Raw genomic sequence first — 23170 nt, forward strand, 5'->3', positions numbered from 1 at the left:
GGTGCATAGTATACATACAGCCTATATATCTCTCTGCCTCTCTCTGAAACTCCATCCACTTGTGTCGCTGTTGGACAGTGTTATTACATTAAAAATTAGGTATTCATACATTATTCAATCTCATATTTAGGTTTTTTTTTTTACTGTCAATTATTTTATAAATTGATTTCTTCTTATTTTTGAGCCTCCCGTGCCCCCTCTGAGAAAACAGCCCAGGTTAAATGAAAGTCATTTGGGTTAAGAATGACGGAATTCACAAAGATATGGTGCCTCAAATGTTATTATATTCAAAAGAACACAATAACATTAGAAAGGTCATCAATTCAGTAAATTATGGGAATTCTTAAGATTAACCACATTTAAAATCTGTCATACCCAGAAGGTTTGTTTTATTGAGCCTATAATAGTGTGACTCTCTGTTTTATTGTCTAGGCCTTAGCATCTATTGTTCCCCCTCCGTTTGAGATTCAAAATATTTAGATCTCACATTTCCATAATATGATGGGACAGGAACATTCACATTTATTGCGTCTTTATCCTAAGTCCATTCTCTCCGTAAAATCATAACGGCACAGTATTTTATAACCCTCCCTTATCAGCTTCGGGGTTTAGTTATTTACTTTAAAATGGACTAATTTCTTATTCTAGCGGAGGGGGGAACGGCTGCTGACTTGAACAGCTGCTTCATGACCCAAAAAACTGTCAGTCTTTCCCTGGAATAAATTGTGGACTGTTCCATTTTCGACGGAGGGGGAGCGACTATGTGGAGAAAAACATGCGGAGGGGAAAACGGCGTTAATTACGTCAGGATTTGTTTTCTGAAACAAAATACGCATAAAACTCGTTTTTAAATACATATCTGATTGATTAGAGGACGTAAAAGGATGATGTTTGAACGATTAAAAGTTTATATTTGTGTGTGTTTACCTCAGCCTTTTCTCGCTCCGATTCGGGTAGGCTCATAGTAGAATCAATTCACAGAGAGGGGAGCTTGAAACCGTCCGCTCGTGCCCGCGCGCTGAGTTTGGTGAGCGGCGTGTTGGGTATCTCGGAGCTGAACTCTGGGTGTAAGATGTATGATAAGCTGTCCATCTCCAGGAGACATATTCATTTGTTTAAATGTTTCTAACATGAACGTACGCTTGAGAGTGAAAGAAACAGGCGTTGCGCGCGCATTCGTTTTGTTACGGAAATTAAAACATTCTTCGCGTTCTTTAAGTTACATCTTAAAGTTTATCTTCAAGTCAGTCTGCTCTCAGGGCTTAAAAACGTTTATTTGTCTTTACCGCACCGTTGTCAGGTGTATAAAAGCAAACATTACGGTTAATTTTCTTCCTCAGGTCTAAGTAGGTCCGATTCACTTGGTTAATTTGATTGACAGGCGTCAAGTATTACTCATGCAACTCCTTTGTGACGTCACGCGCCGTTAAACTCATGAATTATGTATATTATACATATTTATGACATTGAAAGGGTGATATTGGATGTGTACTTTGTTTTAGTTTATTTTAAAATCACCAGATTTGTGCAGCCATTAACTCAAATTCATACAATAAACATTTTATATATTTCAAATAGCCTATTTATATTTTAATATTTGATTCAATGAAATATAGCCTACTTCAGCTTGAAAATATACAAAATTTGCTCCTTGCTAAAGGGAGAGAATTTCACTACAGGGAATTTTAATATGTTTTAATTCATTTAAGTGGAGTGACTATTACACACAAAATGTCCATCCAGACATTTTGATGTAAAAATTCCCAGGTGTTTTGACACACGACTGTTTGATACTTAATGTATTTTCCCTTATTTTTGCTGTCTGAGCTAACAGATATACATTAAATAGTGTGAAATGACGGCTGGCAATTCTCGCATATAGATGTTCATTTTTATATGATTGAATCTTATTGTTTATTATTGCTATACTACCTATATACAGTACCTAACCTTGGAAACAAATACACAAATATTTCAACGTCATACCTTATGCATATTTGGTTGCCCACAAATGACCGCATTTGTAAAACATCCAGAAAGCACCTACTTATGCATACATGAGATGATTATGGAAAATAGGCGATATCACATTCATACCACTTAGTTTCTCTCACTGTTTTTCTCTCTTTCATTATTCTGTTCATTTCTACAGGCATGGCTATTTTCACAGGGCCCCGTGTGTGTGCAGTGGCTTTGGCTCTTCAAAGCACTGTAGGCTGACTTTACCAGCAGGCTGGGACTGATAAGGAAGTCGTATATGGTTGAAGCGGAGTTCTAGCCCAAAGACAGTCTCTTGGTCTCTCTCCACACCTCAGAACTTCAGCTCGGCTCCACTGCGCCCCCTGTGACCACACATCTGAAGTGCAGGCACAGCTTTGAACTGTGACACACGACTTGATTGACTTGTTAGTCACACTATACTTATTTTGAGGTATTACGGGTAAGCACGTCATACCGGCGTCACTTACAGGTTAGTGATAGGAATCAATGACATGGAATGAAAGTAATAAAATGATATCCGTATGAACAAACAACTGGGCTTCTACAAAAAAACAAACAAATAAAATCTTGTGTGTTTCTTCATACAGGTTTGGAACAACATGAGGGCGAGTAAATGCCAGTATTTCATTTTGGCTGAACCATCCTTTTATTTCTGCCACACTGGGATTACGGACCCCCATATTCCCTCCCACTGTAAAAATTCTCATCTAGATTTATTCTCATCAGATACCCAGGTGTGGTGAGCCACTGTTATTTAGAACCCAGCGCAGGTCTTCATCAAGTGCAATGCACTGTGGGATAGGGCTCGGTCTGTGCGTGGGGGGGACAAACGGAGCAGAACAGGGTTCATGTAGGGTTGTTATAAGCTTTGTGCGTTAGCATTGAGTCAGATGCTTCGGGAACTGACCATGTGAGTCATACACAAACAAATCTATCTTTAGTTGGGTTTCTGTAGTCCCCTAGCAAGCCTATTGTGTGGCATCGCAGTCCCGTCGACTATGTTAATGTTTGCACAGCCGCACAATGCTCTCTATCTGATAACATCATCTGCTACCTATCAGGTTAATACTAAACTGAGGTGACTAGATGGACCAGATAATGAGTAAAAGAGCAAGACTGAGGGAAGAAAAGAGTCGTAAGAATAATATGTGAATAAAAGGAATGGTTCACCTAAAAATAATATAATAATTATGATCTAATAAATAATTTTGTCCTCTTTAAAGGCCCGTTCACACCAAAGACGATAACGATGTAGTTTTCAAAATCTTTCTAAATTTAAAAGAAAAGCACCACACCACAATGGTAATGGCACAGAGGAACGATATAGAGTGCAACAGTGCCTGCTTTCAGCGGCGTTGGTTCTGGAAGTATGTTTTCCATAAATTTTTCCCATAGGGATTATAAGAAAGTCTTTGTTAAACCATTATAAGCCATGAACCAAGCCAACCAGCTACGAGGTGAATCATAAAATTACAAACTTTGATTTGACGCTAAAAAAGAACGGCAATCCCATGAAGCATTGCGAACTGCATAATCAAATTAAAAACGATGGAGAAGTATATATACAAATATATGCAAATATCTAGGTAGGCCTAGGCTATTTACAAATATTTAAGTATTTTGAGACCATAGGCAGATCGACTCGATTATGTCATTTGCGGTGTTTCATGGGAGTGGGCGGAGCTAAAGAGCTCTTTTGGCGTTTAACTTTTTTCGACTCTCTGATTGGTGGAATTTTCTGTACAGCATCATGGGTAATGTAGTTTCTCACCACAAAATCCGCTGTTCAACACGATTACTTAAAAAATGACACTAGCCTGGGTTTCCCCATGCTGGCGCAGCGCAATTTTATTCACGCTGCTAGGCAGCCTGGACACCATGGACCAGATTTTCCCCTCAAAAAGGGAACCAATCACAGAACGGGGAGGGAGCAGCAAGACGATGACGACGTCTATGCGACACACTGAAGAAGTTTGTTTATATCTATTGATCCAACATGGCAGCAGACGCGAAGTTACCTTTCGATGCAGCCTTAGATGGTGTTCAAGTAGTTTAGTCGCTGAACGCCATCGTGTACACAAATCTCTGACCCATCGTCTTCTTCCTCGTCGAATTTCTGTCGCTCTACATACGTCACCTGGTATAATTGAAACGATTGGCTATGAGCTATGTACAGGCGCATTTGATAGACATTCGTAGCGCCCAATAAACGGCTCTGGGCATTCGTAAACCACGCCTCAAATTTGAGAAAATGAACGTGGTTCCCAGACCACGTCTCAGACGAGGTCTGACGTTAGCCAGGCTAGGATGACACAGAATAACGAATTCATTTGGAAAGCAGCTACACTTCATTTCTATTCCAATGAATAAATTGAGTCTACAAGTTTGGAATGACATTAGGGTGACTACATGGTGACGACACAAGTTTCATTTTTGGGTGAACTTTCCCTTTAAATATGTACTCAACAGAAAGGAAAAGACCATGCATTGTCTTGCATCCATGTTCTAAACAAAAAGAACGTATCGTATTTATATGATACCCGGCTCTCTACAATTCTTGATTCTGATTGGGCACTCCAAATATTCGTTGTCGTCCATGACAACGTATATCAGCCAAAGTCGGCGCTATCACGCGGACTCGAGTCGACTAGCGGCGCAATTATCGTGTATATCGATTTTTATTCTTTGTGGAGGCAAGATTATAATATTTAAATTCAATTCAATATGTAATGTCAGAGTATTTAATTATGATGTCAGTAGCCGTGCAATAAATGGGATAAAGTGCCGTCAGCTGGTCATTAACGCAAAATAAACATCAACAGTAATCTCTCCGCGGTATACTTCACTTACCATATAATGCACTTTTTCATATCTGTTGTATTTCATCATCAATACACAGACGACTTGTATTAAGTGGATGAGGATCCATAGCGCCAGGTGGGAAACGTTCTATCACAGCCGATGGGCACAAGAAGTGTGTGTGTGTGTGTGTGACAGGGTGTTAAATCTGAAGGAAGTTATTTTTGAAGAACAGTCTGCTGGACATCTCGCTGACCTTCACAGGTTTGCACCTGCTTCACAGCACAGGTGGTTTGGTTTTGAAAAATACCTGCAAAAGGTAAGAGATGCAATAGCTTTTTGTGCTGTAAAAATCATAAATTTCTGAGAAGCAGAGTAATAATGTGTCATAAATGGGGTTTGACACTATATACATTATGCCGGGGTGAAATTGAGGGTATACAACCAGTGATTAATTTAAAATACATCTGTGTGCATGTAATAAAGGAACCCCCAGGCGTCTACACTAATCTCTATGTGAAAGTGCGCTATCTAGTGACCGTAGTGGGAATGTACACTTTTGCTCCATGTGATGCCAGTTATAATCCACAGCCATTAATTTTGAAGTAACCTCTAGCTCTCTAGCGCCCCCGTGTGGTGTAAAATGTATAATTACAATAAAATTTCACTGTAAAAGTGCAGATGAGTTGAATGAATGACAGTATCTGGTTGCAGTGGATTGGGAAAGTCAAACACTTCTTCTTGCTATATGTAGTCACTAAAATTGTTATAATTACGTTATCTAATATCACCTGGCCTATAATGACATGCATATAGTACTATATTTCCACAACGAAACTAGATTTTCATCTAAGATGTATGATGAAACATTTAGTTAAACTTTAGCTTTGGTTGAAGTTATTTTAATATTGTCAATTTATTTGAGATCAATTTGAACAGGATCTTGACCCACACCAGATTAATTACAACATGAAAACACTTTATTTGTCCAATATTATGGCGTATCGTATGGGAAACTGTTCAAAAGAGAGAAAAAGATATTACTGACTTGTATTTCATACAGTAACGATGAACCAGTAGATATTAAATGGCTTATTAAGGTATCGCACCTCTTGACTTAGTAATCTATGGTCATAATTACAATGCCTACTGAACATTAAGCAAAAACACAAAGATCACACAAGCATACAGCAGTTTGTTTCCAAAATAGATGGGACGATATATTCAATGTCTCATAGCGTACTAGCATGCACTGTGGCTGGGCATAAATGGGGAAAAATAGCAGCACAAGACAAATAGTGCCATGAAAACTTCTCAATTCTACAGCCTAGTTTACAAAAGATATTTGTCAAAGCCTGGTGTTATTCATTCAAAACCCCGCCCCCAACTCCACCCCCCCACCGGTTTTCCCAATAGGCCAGGCAGAGATGGAGAATGTAAGGGGAAAGGCATTGGAATAATCCAATTCACATTCTGAACAGCAAGCGTTTTCCTCTCTACAACAGTTTACATTGGGGATAAATTTACAATTACGCATCATAAAATCCATGAGCTAAACGAGAGATGAAAAACTACAGGCGTTATAAGCTGTTGCTTTAAGCTTTGAATAAATACATAAATAAATAAATACACGTCATGCTTTTTTGACATGAATGCGAGTAGTTTAGTCCGGCTTAGTATGGATGCATAACTATGCAAATGATAATCGCCCTCAAAATACCCGCCTGCGTACAAAATATCCAGTTTTTTTATTTACCTGTACAATTGAACAAAATCCTAATTTAACTCTTCAAATTACAGGCATTCACCATCTGCAAAGTAAATTAAGAGTCCTTGTCAGTTTGATTACATATCAGTTCAAAGGACGCATTCATGTTTTGTAAACATCGTTACGAAACCAGATCATTCGCTAATTGGCTGCATTCGATTTTTCTTTTGCTCGTTTCACATGAAAATGAGAATCTACGAGTGCGACTCTCCAACGGATCACCTTCAAAGCTTCTCTTCCCGTTTAAATGCTGCGCTAATTAATAACAGGGACTGGCGCTTTGAAAGTATTCATCGCTGAACTAAATGTTCATCGGAGTATCTAAACGCTGGCCAAAGCTTGACAAATAACCCTGCTCTTCTTTTGAGGTTCTGGCATAATCTAGCATCTGAGCCCCCTGTGTTTATACAGTGCGTTTTCCAAGAATTTCATAAGAACGTATCACAACAGCAATAAGAAACTTGCTGCGAAGTTGTTCGTGAGCTCAAACATTACTAGTGTATGTATATATTAGTCAACAATGCGTTAGTACATTATGTGAACAAGCACCTATACTACGATTCCATGTGGTTTTGAGAATTCAGTGAGGAGACTAGTATTCAGACAGGACGTACGTCGTAAACGATATAATAAATGGCGTCATGCATTTTTATTTTATTTAGAAAAACAATGCAACTTTCCCTTAAATTGCGAGAAATAGCTCTGGAGATGAGTTAAACCCTAGTCTTCAAAGTATCGACCTCTTCTGTGCTTTTAAAGAGATGTTTTGCTGAGGTCGACCTTGACCGGGAGCGGCCCCGCCTCCTTGATCTCCTCCGATTGGCCGATTGTCATCGCGATCACTGGCGTCAAGTGGTAAGGGTTCACCTTCTGGGTGTCATCCATGAACTCTTTATCTCCATTGATGCTAAGCTGGAAGTATAACATTGATTATTGACATTTAATATTTGTATTCAAAACACATATTAAAGTACTTTATAGTAGCCACACTCTTGAAGGAGTTCTCATGTGTGCTGGATACTTGTTGGCTGCTTTTCTTTCACTATTTGCTCCAACTTTTCTATTTAAAGAAATGCTCTCACATCGGCTGCCTTATATTTGACTGGTAGTGTGTGTGTTTGATGAATGAACAGGTACCTGAGTCTTGATGTGCTGCTCGGGTGCCGTGACAAGACTGGCACAGCTCAGCCACAGCATCACCATGATGGACAGGAAGAGGCACGCGGCTAAAATCCAACGCGGCAGTCCTGAGCGCCTAGGGGACAGAAAGGGTAAGAAGTTACACACTGATGTATACATCCGTTAAGACATTACAACACTTAAAAAAGCTCAGATCACGTTAAAAAAATCTGTTTAAAAGTGTATCAAGGATTTTTTATATACTAAAAAGTGTATGTATATATTAAAAATGTACATTAAAATAACATTACAATTTTTAAATATATCAATTAAAAGTATATTTATATAAATATATCAATTTAAATATGTAAATAAATGTATTTACATATTTATTTTTAACTTGTATAGATACACACACATATACACATACATACATTCATACATGTGTGTGTATATCAAATTTTATTAATTAAATATTATATATTTAATTATATAAATTGCATTTATAAAAGTATATAAATGAAAAATATACATACAAAGTATATATATTATATATAAAATAGTTTATATATGAATATACATTTTGTACAAATTAATTATATATGTATACAATATAAATAATCTGTGTAAAATACATTAAAATATATAAATTAAATGTAAAAATAAGGTACATTTAAAATATACATACAATAATAATGATAATATATGTATATATACACACACACACACACATAAATACACACACAACATAAACAGTATTAAAATATTTTACTGTGACATAACCAAGCTATTACCAAAATGCAACTGCTGGATTGACAAAAGCCCCTCTGACACCCACCTTGACATGCAGCCCAGGAAGTCGTGCTCAGCAGCTGGATCCTCGACATGTTGGCTGACATGCTTTCCTTTCACCCCAGGTTTTGCCGCATTCCTCTCCCCATGTGACCTCCCACCTGGAAGGATGCAGAGGCAGCACATTCAGCATGCGGACATTGATTTTATGACCCTCAAGCTCCGGACAAACTACAGCGGCGCTGCACAGGATGTGTCGCAAATGACAGTCAAAGCTCAAGCTCTGGTCCTTGGCTCCGCTTAAATGAGCTTTCAGAGGAAAAAGGAAAGCTGTCAGCAGCCATCTGGGGTGAAAGCGGTCACTCTTACCAGTGTGTGGCCGCTGTGTGTGGGAGTTGACTTGGGGCCAGGGTTTGTCAACCACGTTGGAGCGCGGGGCTTGTAACTCAGGCAAGGAGTACTCGATCTCTGGCTGGCTCTGGGAGAATCAACAAACACACTGTCAAGGGCAGGAAACGGTATTATGGGATTTACTCAGCAGAAAGGCTTCTGAATGAAACGGCTGGGTTTGGGACCGTTTTGTTGTGGTGAGGTTTTCAACACAATCATGCACAGGCTGGCAAAGCAGTAAAAAAAAATTACAAACATACAGATGATGAATAGCACGGTTAAATATGATGATGTAGAGGGCACGTTTCAAAAACTGCTAGTGCAGCGCCTGTATCATGTGGACAGCTAGAATTGGCAAAAATAGATTCCCAAAAGGCAAACTTTGAAAAAAGAAAGACCTGACATTTTATGGAACTGGGTGGTTCCTGTTTATATGGTTTAACTGTATAAAAATATATATTAATTTTAAATAAAATTTATGAAATTCATTTTAAATATTATAATCTACAACTGTGTTCTCACCAGCATTGACAAGTAGCACACAGGGATATATACATTTACTTGGTTTCCTTTTTTGTTTGCATTGCACTTGGTAGCCCCGTCCACAGTGGAATCTGATTGGTCCAATCCCGCTCAACATATAATGCCTCTGAATATCACGGAATACGGTTGTGTCATTTGCACATAATTTGTACTTTCAGAGACAAAACTACTTCCCACTTGACTGTTGTCACGTTGCACCTGGTAAGAACTTGGTGTAAGAAGGTCAAGTGGACATTTTGGGTTTGCTTGATGCCATCAAAAGCTATTCTCAGCTGCTTCCAGTTCGAGAAACCACGCTGGAGCACCACGTCAACGAAGTCTCTCTTTCCACCGTCAATTACATGGCTGCCTGGCGGCGCTAAACCATGCTGGTCAAACCGAGCACTAGACGGCAACTCTGACGAGAGCGAGGGGACAGCTTGACTTGAATAAGAGCTTTTAAGAGGCCACTTTCAAACATGATCCCAAAGATGTGGATTTGAAATCTGTCTCAGTCTACGACTGGACGTGTTCCTTTCTGCCCCTCCGACTCGCCCTGTATGTGTAAATTAGCACATGTTCTTTAAGACTATATTTCTTTAGTAGCCCCTTGAGATCTTATTAAAGAGAGATTTTTGCTCTCTTCCACTGAATTCTTCTAAAACGGGCTCAGCAGAGCGGACCTCTGAGATAACCTCTCCAGGGAGGCTCATATGAATCTCCAAAATTACCACAGAGAGGGAAACACATGATTTTTCATGTCAGAGTCGCGGTAGACGTGAACGTGAGGAACTGTTTGGAGTGTCATGTTATTTCTATAGTCTAATAGTCTTTAACTGGAGGCAGAAGGGGTACATTGGAACTGTACTTTTTACACATGTATAAAATGACTGGTGTGTCCAATCCTAATTTCTAAAGATTAAAGGAATAGTTCCGACAAAATGGAAATCTTGTCATCATTTACTCACCCTCATGCTGTTCTAAAACCATATGACTTTCTTTTGTGGGGAGAAAATCTGAAGTCTGTTTTCTGTATTCTTTTTTATGCAATTACAGTGAATTACAGGAATTATAGGGAATGAAGCATTCAGGCTTCAAAAGGGTAAAAGTATCATAAAATCCCCATATGACTTGAGCACTATATTGATTGAGAACTGAATCAGTCAGATTAATGAATAAATCATTCAAGGGTGTGCTTCCCGTACAATGACATGGCTTTGCAGTACGTAGAATTGTTGGAGAAACACATCTCACACATCTGTTTAAAACATGTTGCATATTTTGCTTAAGAGCTATACCACCTCATATAATGGTGATGGACGCACAATATATCTGCCACCATATCGGTATCGGCCACGATAAGAAAATTTGGCCGATGTATTATAGCCGATAAATAATGGATTATTTCCTTCAGCTGAGACACTTCAGATGCGCTCTGTTTGCCATGATGGTTTTGAATTGCTTGAAATATGATTGGAAAATACAGTTAAGTGCAACATGTGCAGCGCAAGTCTATCATACAGGCTACATAAAATTATAATAAGAATATTATAATTGTGTGCTTGGAACATGGCTTTTAATGGTGAGACTTTTGTTTTTGTAATCAGGCTCTCAGAAATTATATAAAAATTTGGATTTTGATTTATCGGCCAATATATCGGTTATCGGCTTTCAAATATAAAGAATGATCGGTTATCGGTATCGCCCAAATGTATCTACCTCAATTTAACAAGAAACGGCTTCTAACCACAAGTCGAGAGCTTTTCGGTGTTCGTTGGAACTATGGTTTTGGAAATCAGTATCAGAATTTGTGATCATAGTTGGCTAACATCGCTTTTGGGAAACGTTCCCAAGATTGGTTTTGTGAACAGGATCAACCAATTCACTGAAAAGATTACGGGCTCCAAAAGAATTGTTTTATACACTCATATGTAAATAATAATGTCTTTGACATTATTCCACAGAGGAAAGAACATAATTTGGATTTTAACAACATGAAGGTGAGTACTGAATTTTTATATGTATGGCGAACTAATTCTTTACATAAACAGACATGAAGTCATGAAATGCAACACAGTATGGGCAATTTATCTCTGCAAAAAGCTTGAGTCTCGCAGTTGCGTTAATTGAAAGGGATGCTGTCAAAACTATTGAATCCAGATGTCCGCAAGGGATGAGAATCAAAGGGGGAAAAATGAACATCTGAGGAAGTTAATGTTGACTGGCCACAGACCAATGGAATCTTGCCATTAGTGAAAGCGGTCTGATGTGCATCTGTCACGCATTACCGCAGAACTCGCCATAGGTGATCAATGCAGCTTACGAGACTGCCAAGAAGACGAGGCAGAGATTGTTGACTTCATAGTAAACAATCCCATTTCCCTTATTAGGAATTTGCTTGCTTTCTCCAAACTTGTCTTTTCGCATGTAGCGGCCGTCCACGCTGAACTAGCACAGAATTTAAACAAGATGGCCGACCTCCGTCCAAACAAAAATCCATTGCACCAATCAGTGGCTATTCGGCGAACGAGTCGTGTTTACCCTTCAGCTCAGAGGAAATAGTCTGATTCCTGTTGATTACCTCATCAAAACCCTGGACAGAACGGACAAACATTAAGCCCAGACTGCAGTATAACCAATGTCAAATGTCGGCATGATACTGATGTGAATCTAGGCTGCAGATCATAGTGTAGATCTGAGGAATTGATCACAAATGCTAATATCTGGGTTACATTAAGATAAGGTTGGTGGGACAATCTGTAAATGTTAAAATACGTTTCAATACTAGCCACAAAACGTAAAAAAAAACAAAAAACTTTTTTTCTATAAAGTTCATTAAGTTTTACTTATAAACCCTAAAATGACTAATTCTTCTATTAAAACTTGTGTATTATTTGAGCTGCATTTTTAATGTAAGTGCTTTAAAAAAAATGATAAGCTTCACATTTGTGACCCTGGATCACAAAACCAGTCACAAGTCGCACGGGTATATTTGTGGCATTAGCCAACAAATTATAGATTTTTATTTTGTGGCAAAAATTATTAGGATATTAAGTAAAGATCATGTTCCATGAAGATATTTTGTAAATTTCCTATCGTAAATATATAAAACATTTATTTTTGTGAGTGAATGCAGCAGAATCGCGAACATAAATGTACAACTTTAAAGAAGATTTTCTCAATGTTTCGATTTTTTTGCACCCTCAGATTCCAGATTTTCAAATGGTTGTATCTCGGCCAAATATTGTTCCATCCTAACAAACCACACATCAATGGAAAGCTTATTTATTCAACTTTCATGTGATGTATAAATCTCAATTTCGTAAAATTGACCCATGTGACTGGTTTTGTGATCCAGGGTCACATTTCTGCTTTTAAATATTCTACAAACTAGCCCTATTCACTTCCATCGTAAGTGCCTCAATATAACCTCAATTGTTGGGTTTTTTTAAAGAAAAAGAAAAAGGAAGAGAGAGAAATTCTGTTGATTGAGCTTAACTTGTAGAGAATTCCTTTAAGAAACTGTCCAAAAAATAGCAAAGTGCTACTCCAATTCGCAAACACATTGCCTGTTCTTGAATAGTTCAGAATAAATGTGGCTAAAAATACTGGTTATGGTTTTATTTGGCTGTTGATGTATTCTTGCAAATGTTCAAATGAAAACTATTCAGCCATAACAGATATTCCGAAAAGTTCCAGAGAAGTCACGGAGCGCTGGAAGAACTTCCACCGGAGAACCTCAGACATCAATTCAAAGAGCCGAATAAGCAGGTTCATATAGAATTTTACATTTGGTTTATACCAATGCTTTTACTAGTGATTGGAATTTTTCGACATTTTTTCAAACGAAATGTGTGTAGTGCTGTGGGAAGCACTTGGGGAAGCTCTTTCTGAAGTGCAAGAATTCCCTCCAGATCTCTCTTCGAAGATACGTTTTATTAGTTCCTCCCAAAAATCAAACAGATTATAACATAAATCTCAACTTTCAAAATCCAGCACACCCAAAGTTCTGTTTTCATGCCGTGCTATTTATATTCCAGTTGTGCGGTGGTTCACGTAACTGTGAAAACGGCATCATCCGGGCCAAATGCACACCACAGCAGGTCTGTTGAAAAACAATCTGTTTTCATTTCTCTGTTTAGACGCCCGAGGCAAAAAGCCCATCAATTAGTGCTCCACTTCCTACAGAAATTGAGTCTCCCTATTTCTACAAAGTTCTAATTCCATATCAAATCAAAGTTTATTCATAAAGCACCTTTAAAAAAAACACAGTAAAATACAAGAAATAATACAATATAAAAAAAATAATAATAATAATAATATAAACATCAAATCAAAGCCTAACGGTCCTTATAAAGTAGCAAAGTCCTCATTAAACAAATATGTCTTAAGACGAGTTTTAAACATGTAAACATTGGTAACCCATTCCTTAACTTAGGAGCAGTGACTGAGAAAGCACGATCTCCTTTACTTTTTAAGCGTGACCGAGGAATTTCAAGGAGCAGCTGATTTTGGATCTCTGTGAGCAACTAAAATGCATAAGCTCAGAAACACATTTTGGTGCCAGTCCATGCAGAGCTTTAAAAGTATACAAAAGTACCTTTATTCTAAAATGAACTGGTAGCCTGTGTAATGAGGCCAGGGTAGGGGATATACGATCCCTCTTTTTTGTGTTTGTCAGCAACCTTCCTGCCGCATTTCGTACTCTCTGAAGACGTGACAGAAGACTGACTTGCACCCAGATGCAGAACATTGCAGTAATCGAGACGTGAAGAAATAAAAGCATGATATGCTTGATTTAAAGGATTAAACCTTGGGTTTTCACCCTCTGTGCAATCTCTGGCCCCGTGTCAGTCCTTCACTTGGGTTGGCCATCTTCCAGCTGACCGCTAAATACAGGCCAGGCTTGCCGCGGGACGGCTGTGGAGGTTTTCTCTCGCCTCTTCTCCTGTCACGGCCGTTAAATGCACAACCATCAAGGCTGCGACTAAACTGAAAAAGCTTGTAATGATGAAATTTTACATTTCTATTTGTTTTAAGTGAAGCTTAGCGATTTTTTTTGAAGAACTAATCATTTTGAGGTTGTCTAATGATTGTAGTTGGTTTAGAAACAGCAGGGAACCCACAAAAACATGCTAGGCTATGGATAAAGCTGGATGACCTCCGGGGAGAATAAGGTTTCTGATTAAACATCTTTGAAGAACCAGTCCCCTGCGCTCATATGATCCCAATACTGCACTGATGCGACCGCAACCTTTGTAAAACATACCAGATCTTGAAACCAAGAGCATATGAGAGTCACTAGAGGAATCTTCTACACCAGTGGTTCTCAAACCCAAAATGGGTCACAGGTTTGATCTGGTAGGAAAAAACAATGCTAAATGCAAATAATAAAACTCAAAACGTTTGAAATGGAGCAGAAAATGCTTCCCAGATATTCTGTTGCAGATATCACAAGTTTTGTGAACGCCAAGAGCATGAAACCCTTGAAATTCAAAGACATTTAGAAGGCATTAGAAAGAATTGGGTCTATGTCAGGTTAATAAATATTGACTAATTAATGTGTTTTAAATATTATGAAATAGTTTAGTTTAGTATATATATAGTAGTAATACATTGCAGGATTACGTTTCAAGTGACATTAAATATTTTAAGTTTCAATAAATATGCATTATTATTTAATATTTTCTTATTAATCATTAATAAAATTGTTGAATAAATACCTGCTTTCATCACAACAATTTTTTTTAATTAAAACAAAATATTAATTCTCAGTTTTTGCAAAGTTGCAAATTTATTTATCATAATTTATCAAACTCATAAAAGTATAGATTATTTTAAAGCAATACCAAATTTACCTTCTTTTTATTTTTATTTTGAGGTGTAAACTGCAGTGTTGTTATTGTTAACTAAAACGACTACTATTAAAAATCATTTTTGTTAACTGAAATCAAATCAAATCAAATAGAAATATTAGAAGTGGTGCATTGGCAACTAACTGAAACAAGTTTAAGTACTAAAAGTCATTTCTAAGTACTTAATTTCAATAAAAAACACTAACATTTAAACATGCAGACTATGTAAAAAACACTAATAATAAATGTAAATTTTCTATTTTCAGGAAATTTTTGTTGAATTCTGTTAAATAAACAATAGAGTCCAAAATACAATCTTGGCCAATTAGCAAAACCAGTTGAGAACCACAACATCAAGACGCCGATGGACTAACCTGGAACACAACGACCTTCCCATCATCAGCCTGCAGGTAGAAGGTCCAGGTGGAAGAAATGAAGCTCTGGGCGGAACTGACGATGTCATTGCACCAGCTGGACACGGCATCCATCACAGAGATGGGCTTGGGCCGGTTGGTCAGAGCCTTGAGCTGCGGAGATCAAGCCGAGAGAGCAATTTGATAGAGATGTCAAAACATCAGCGCGATCCCAAAAGGAAACAACCGAGTCTTACCTTTCTCCGTTTGATCTCCGGCTCAGCGGGTTGGCTGGCACACCCTGTGCTGCACGCCTCCTGCTCCAGCAGTTTACTGTAGGCCTCCTGGCATGCTGCGCACACACACACACAAACGATACCTGTCAGGCGGCTCCATCTCCATTCAACCCTCCCCACGGTCAAGCAGTCATCAATATCAACAAACATCTGAGCAAAAGCCGCCCGCTCCAGAAAGCACAGGATTGATTTTTAATAAAACACCTTCCCTCATGCCTAGCAGCTTCCCACAGACAGCTCTGTTTGCCACTAGCACACAATACCATCTCCAGATAAAAATGAGTGCTATCAGCCTGTCTGCACAATCTATAGTACATGTCCTTGGGCTATGCAGCGCTTCATTCCCGAACATTAGCCGTATCAAATGTTCATGAACGCATTTAAAACGATTCAATTTAGTACTAGCAAATAGCAGTCTGATATATCTTACTGGTTCTTAAGCAGAGTTCAATTCCTCCTGTGAGGTTTGAACTTATAAGCACTGGAAACTCAATTATGACATGCGTTCAAGAGATTTCAGTCAGGAAATTAGACTTAAGGTGCGGTCACATTTACCATTGTTTGGTGTATTTTTGCCATTTCAATATGAATCCCCACTATCAGGAACTTTGAGTTAGGGCGAAAAATTTCCCCATGCAGATTTCACGACTGGATCAAGTTGGTCATTCGAATTTGCCACGTTGACCAATAGAAAACTGCTTGGTTTGAAAGTGACTTCTGTCGCTGTGCGAGTTGTGCTTCACTACTGACAATAGACAATGTACCTTTTTTGTCTGCGAACTTTCGCTAATGTGATCTCGCCTTTAAGCAGCATTTAAGTCCTCCAGGGAAGGTTGAACTCGTACAAGCACTGGAATTGTAATTACGACACAAGTTCAAAAGATTTCGGTCAGAAAATGTTTACTTAAAGGGTTAGTTCACCCAAAAATGAAAAGAATCTCATAATTTACTCACCCAAGCCATCCTAGGTGTATATGATTTTCTTCTTACAGCCTAAACACATAAGGGGCCCTATCTTGCACCCAGCGCAATTGACTTTGTACACCGCACGCATGTATCATTCCTATTTTGCACCCGCGCACAGCGGACTTTTCCCTCCACAGACGCACGTCGGTAAATTAGGAAATGAACTTGCGCTCCCGGGGGCGGTTCAGCGCAAAGAGGCGGCGTGTTCCGGCGCAAACGTTCCCTGGTGCTATTTTGCAGTTCCAGAAAACAATTCCGCCACAGACCAGGAAAAACCTAGTATAAAGTCAGTGGCGCCTAGCCTAAAGTCAGTGCATGTTATTCATATGCTATTTTAAGGGCGGATGCTCGGCCATAATCAATGTAGCGTGTGCACAACGCGCATGCACTTTGCTTATCTCATCTACACACAGACGCAGCAGTTCTCATTTTTAGAAAACCATACATTATTACAAGGAAAAATATGAACACACGAGGGAAATCATTGTTGTGTCCATGAAGATGTGAAAAAAATAGGCATAAATTTAGCTTACACATTTACCCAAATTATTATACGCCTGTTTAAAGGAGCTGTATGTAAGAAATGTATTTCAATTAATCATAAAATGGCCCTGATATGTCACTAGACATTAAGAAATCATGTTCATTTCAAATACTTATATCACTGACAACAGTAGTCCGGCCAGGATGTTGTCATTTAAAAAGTAAAGTTGCAGCCCTCAACTGATGTTGATGTTGTCATCTTGTGTTTTGGCCTGAAGCGCCACCCTCCACCTATCTACCAATCACGAAGTCAGTAGTGTTTCAGCATCGGGGTTGCCAGCTCTGCTCTAGTTACCACAGCTACGTAGCAGCCTACATTCCTGCTGGATCCTGCAGCCTATCTGGCAACCTCGAGTCAGGGGGGAGGGGGAGGGGATACACCGCTCTACAGTAATTTGAAAGTGATTGCAGTACCAGTTTTGGCCACAATCTTACATACGGCTCCTTTAACCGAAGCTAATTTGGGTGGGTTTCTCCCATCCCCATACAATGTCACTTCTCTGTGTTTTACGGCCCTGACGAGAACGTCGGTCTCCTCGGCTGTGAACCGGTCCAGGCGTGCGCCTGGCAAATCCGCCGTTATAATAGCAATCAGCCATGGAACAAGCGTGCCTGCTTTTAAAGGGAATGTGAGATGACGCTCTGATTGGTTTATTTCACGTTACGCCCAAACCACACCTATGAGTAATTAAGCTACTTCAGACCAACCCATTTTAGATTTGCGTCGGGCACAAGAGTCATTTATCCCGCCGGTATAAAAGCAACAGCGCCCAAGACCCGCCCACAAAGTTACTTGCGCTTGATACTTGCGTTTCAGATCGTTAAAATAGGGCCCTAGGAGTTATATCAAAGAATATCCTGGCTCTTCCAAGCTTTATAATGGGAGTGAATAGTAACTGAGATTTTGAAGCCCATAAAAGCACATCCATCCATCATTAAAGTAATCCAGACGGCTCCAGGGGGTTAATAAAGGCCTTCTGAAGAGAAGCGATGTGGTTTTGTACAAAAAACAATATCCATATTTATAACTTTATGGATAGTATGGATTACTTTTATGATGGATGGATGTGCTTTTTTGGGATTCAAAATCTCAGTTACTATTCACTCCCATTATAAAGATCGGAAGAGCCAGGATATTCTTTTTCCATATAACTCCGATTGTGTTCGGCTGAAAGAAGAAAGTCATATACACCTAGGATGGCTTGATGGTAAGTACATTTTGGGATAATTTTTGGGTTAACTAACCCTTTAACCCTTTAAAACCGGATGTGTCGTCGACGACACAGCCAACCAAGCTGTATTCATGTCACTGTAACTCTTCAACCGTTTGCACTATCAAAATAATTCAAATAGTTCCTGAAAGTAGACATCATGCGCTTTTCGCCAATATATGGCTTATTATGGTAATGTCATGCTTTCCTTCTGCAAATGACAGTAGCGTGGGATGGAATGATTTGATACGACAAGATACGACACGCGGCAGGTTAAGAGTGTTTTGGATTACATAAAATAATAAAAGAAATGAACAAATACATGGCGAAAGAAGTGTTAGACAGCAGAAGAGGGGATTGGGATGATTTTTAATGAAATTTGGGAGGCGGATGGCCGTTACTCTTTCACGTATCTAAGCATGTAGTGCGTACATGTGTATGTGTGCGTGCCTATGAATGCGTGCATTTGTATGTATGAAAAAAAAAAAAGTGTCCTAAATGAAAACTGTGCAACCCAATGTCACAAAAAAGACTTGTATATATGTATTATAGTTCATTTTTCAACTTTAAAGTGTTAGTTTCTTTCGTTCCTGTTTTTTTTTCCCTAAATATTTTTTTATTCTTTTTTCTATTTAAATTCTATTTACAAACTCACCACACACAATAATGGTCAATAACTGGAATTTGTTGAAAGCTTATCTTTTTCTGAAAAAGATGACACCTTGCACATGAAGACAGCACATTGTTTTAGAATTTTACAGTCAAAAAAATCTAATTATGTGAAAAACACCTATTTTTGCCTCAGGTTCTAAAGGGTTAAGGTGATTCATACATTGCTACACTATTGACAATGGACCTTTTTTTAACTGCAAAATTTCACTAATGTGACTGCATCTTTAAATAGGTCATTTGAAACTGTAGCTTAGAAGGCTACAAGCTAAAGGTTATTTGAAATAGTTAGCTACCGTACAAGCTGCTAACAAAAAGCTGAAGATAGGCTACTTATAAATTAATAAAATAACTATTCAATGATGTAATTTATAAGTTAAGCATAGTCATATTTTTGCTAGCACAAAATGAATGATTGAATAAATGAATCTCAATTAGAGTGACAAAAGGTAAATTTATATAAATACAACATAAAATGTACATAACTGAGTCCAAATCATAGTGCAGGGAGTTGAGTCAGTAAATCATTTGTTTTTAAATCTAACTGTCAAAACAAATCAGTTCACTAGAATGACCTGAACGTTCCAACGCTGTAGTTAAGTTAATATCGTTGCTACATTCAGCTACTTCCCAAAACTGATCAAAATAGGGCACAATACCTCCCTGGCACTCTTCCTTGCTGGTATTGATGCCTGTATTTCCATTCACAAACTGGCAGATGGAGTAGAGCCGACAGCCACGGTGACAGGCATTCATGATGGAGTCCTGTAGGGACAAGGTAAAAGCTTCATTCAGAATGAATCCTTTTGTACAGTAATATATGTAATTCCAAGAATCGCTTTAATTGATGTTCGGATGTTTTTATCCACAGGGACGTTGTAGATATATGGAGGTGCTGTCAAAGACCTTTTATGCAAAATCCATCTTGAGATTCTCAAAATCATTATGCAAGATGTGACATGCCAACGATTTTCTGAAGAGTACGTCAGAATGGAGGATTGATTGTGGGTGGCGATAGCAGAGCGCTGGTTGAGGTTTGGAGATGGAAGGGCAAAGTGAGATGATTCAAACCCACGCAAGGACCCTGCAGTGACCTTCAGTGAACCACAATATTAAAGGTTACTCCAGAATTTACAGGGAGCTGAACAATATATATATATATATATTCTGTTCTCTAAAGTAGGTTGGTTCACTGATTCGTTCAGTGAATCTTTTTACAAGTTGCACTGATTTGTGGCATGAAACATTCATTAATTTGATTCGTAAAAACAAGTGATTCGTTAAAAAAACAGAGAGACACTCCTGAAAGAGAGTGATTTATTCATCTTGAAGACTTTCATAAATAAACAAACAAACAAACGAATATGGGTGCGAAGCTTCATCGTTTCTATTTTTCCAAACTGCCAGACGAATGAATCCTATGTGCCGGATCTTTTTAGTGAATCAAAAACATACAGCATGACTAAAAATGCAAAATGTTTTAAGCGATTTGGCCGTTCAATTACACGACAACAGCGTTTTGGTGACCTGAAAATGCTAACTTTTAAAAACGGGATTAAAAGTGCAAGATTTTGAAAACGATACCGTTATCGTCTCGGTGTAAACTACAAAAACACGAATTTGTGAAAACCATAGACAGTATATAAACTGGACACAGCGACCCCATTGGATTCAACGGAGACAAGTGAAGTCAATTAGAAGCTCTCACTTCCTGATGGCTGAGCGTACTGCGCAGACTCAAACTGAGCTTGACGACGTAGATGTGACGTGAGCAACCCGTCTGTCTTCTAGTAGCTCTGCCAAGAGAAATCTGATTCATTCCCTTCCGAATCTTGCAGAGACGGAGAGCGTGAGTAGGAGGTGTCCATGAGCTAGAAGCAGGAGAAACTTTTGCTAAGTATTCTGATTAATTATTTTGTCATTTTGCCTCCACGTCCCCCCGATTGCCCGCGAGCTTCTCCTCCTGTCCATACGGTAATCTCTCTACTGTGCGACAGAGAGTCGCGTGGTTATGACGCAATCGTTAGCCTATTTTTACAAAAACGGCTTCTACAGGGCCATAACGTAAGATACAAGGTAATGGAGCCTTTTATACAGTCGTGTTTCTTTAGAAATAAATAATGGACAAATGGAGTCTTTAAACGCCTCAGATGTAAAGTTATTCGCTGTCAAAGTGACGCCAAAATGAATGGGAGTCAATGGAATGCTAACAGCAGGTGGGGGTCCGCTAATCAATGACGGCGCCCGGGGAAGCTTAACATTTTTACGAAACATTGGCCCCCTGGTGAAAACGGTGACGTGATGTGCATTACGTATTCAATCTATAGCCGCGTAGTGTTTCTTTACAAAGTAATATCGCCAACTACTGGCCTGGAGGCATAATACAGCATTTTTAGTCGTTTTCGCGGATCCATGTGTACCGTGATCGTTTTGACAACGTTGTCATCTGTAAGCGAAAAACCCAAAGAAAAAACGTCTCTGTTCTTAGTACATCGTTGTCGTGTAATTATCCTCAAGAGCCATTTCTTTTTAGTAAATCAAAAAGACTTCTGAATCAGTCAGAACAGTTATTGAATTGCAAGTAATTACTTTCTGTACATCCTGCTTTCGATTATTAACTTCAATGTCATCAGTGGGATTTTATGAAAACGAATGAATGAAAGTTACAGTTAAAGGTCCACTTTTAAAGTCATTCAAAGTCTATTGACACACCTTTTCCAATATTATTTGTTATATCGGTTCTGTTGATATCTGAAATTATCTCATTGTTTTTTAAGGCAGTAAAAGCAACTTGAGTTAAAAAGAATCGTTCACATCCTTTCTCATCCCTTCCAAGGAACCTCCACTAGTGCAAAGTGATGCAGGCTGCAGGGAAAATAAGGATTCCATCTCAGTTTCTGAATATTTAAATCTAAACGATTGCAGGCATGACGACGCACACGGATATCGAGCAAATATCAACCCACGTCTTTACATAAGGCTTTACGGGCCATCATCAAACAATGGACTGAATGGAGATGTGCTCGCGTGCTTCGGCGAGAATTCTATTGCCGCGTTCCGTTTGGCGCATTTAATGCTTGTTGCCGTTTAAACGCATCCGAATGACAGTTCCGGCCAGACAGCGCCTGTGTCTACATATTGACCGTTAAAATCCATGCGTCATAAAGCATCATTCTCGGCCTGTTGTGTTCTTGGAGGATACAAAGTAACGTTTCCATGCGGTGCCAAAAACTAGGACACAGAAATCCATGAATCGATTAAGAATTGGCTCGGGGTGCTGCCAAATTATACTCCATTTTTGCGCAGTGTCTTTGCGCAGAACAGTTTTGTGTCAAAATGAAGGTTTGGTTTAGCCTAATCTCGCACGTTGCCTATAGTAATTTTCAATTGCAAAGCGATTTTATTCATTCACATTTGCAAATGGCTGCGGCTCCGATAAACCACTAGTAAATGCCAAATAATATTAAATGTATTTTTTTTCCCACACAGGCCGTTACAATAAACTGCTGAAGCATCTGGTACATGGCACTTACTTTGGCGGGGCTTTTGTTTTTGATGGACATCTGGCATTGCTTTTTGCAGTAATTGATATCGCCCAGTTGGTTGTCAAACAGATCAGATGATGCCGCCGCCAACGCCACCAGAATCAGAGAGACGAGCGCGGGAACGCCGCGCACCCTGCCGCTGAACTGGAACATCTTTTATTCGCAGGATTCGGTGCACTGGCGCGTCTGCGGTCGGTTCGGAGCGTCTCGACCTGTCCCTGTCCCTGTCGTTGCTGCTGGTTCGGTTCGGGGCGGGCTCTATCAGCCTCGGCGATCTCGTGCCTTTGATGCGCCGTGTCGTCATTCCTCACATCATCACGCACGCGCTGCGCGTCTCCGTC

The 23170-nt window shown here is 39.0% G+C and overlaps 1 protein-coding gene and 1 long non-coding RNA gene across 2 annotated transcripts; one reads left to right on the forward strand and one right to left on the reverse strand.

Annotated features, from left to right (window-relative positions):
• Positions 1-990: 990 nt before the first annotated feature.
• On the forward strand, positions 991-6337 carry LOC311294663. Its single transcript, XR_014628100.1, has 3 exons — positions 991-1074; positions 2153-2470; positions 2589-6337. It is a non-coding gene; the product is annotated as an uncharacterized lncRNA (long non-coding RNA).
• tmem59l (transmembrane protein 59-like) lies at positions 5763-23102 on the reverse strand. Its single transcript, XM_084415656.1, has 8 exons — positions 22818-23102; positions 19944-20049; positions 15857-15951; positions 15621-15773; positions 8849-8957; positions 8526-8640; positions 7706-7823; positions 5763-7480 (listed from the first exon to the last, which is right to left on the reverse strand). The coding sequence occupies exons 1-8, from the start codon at positions 22980-22982 to the stop codon at positions 7322-7324; spliced, it is 1020 nt and encodes a 339-aa protein (XP_084271782.1). The 5' UTR covers positions 22983-23102; the 3' UTR covers positions 5763-7321.
• Positions 23103-23170: the final 68 nt, after the last annotated feature.

Source organism: Rutilus rutilus, assembly GCF_951802725.1.
Source record: "Rutilus rutilus genome assembly, chromosome: 8".
Classification (NCBI taxonomy): domain Eukaryota; kingdom Metazoa; phylum Chordata; class Actinopteri; order Cypriniformes; family Leuciscidae; genus Rutilus; species Rutilus rutilus.

Excerpts from the sequence above, each read along its gene's own strand:
- tmem59l (XM_084415656.1), bottom strand. The coding sequence starts at position 22,982 with ATGTTCCAGTTCAGCGGCAGGGTGCGCGGCGTTCCCGCGCTCGTCTCT. Across the intron at positions 15,952-19,943 it reads CAAGGAAGAGTGCCAGGGAG|CATGCCAGGAGGCCTACAGT; the intron begins GTATTGTGCCCT and ends GTGTGTGCGCAG. Across the intron at positions 7,481-7,705 it reads AGCAGCACATCAAGACTCAG|CTTAGCATCAATGGAGATAA; the intron begins GTACCTGTTCAT and ends TTATACTTCCAG.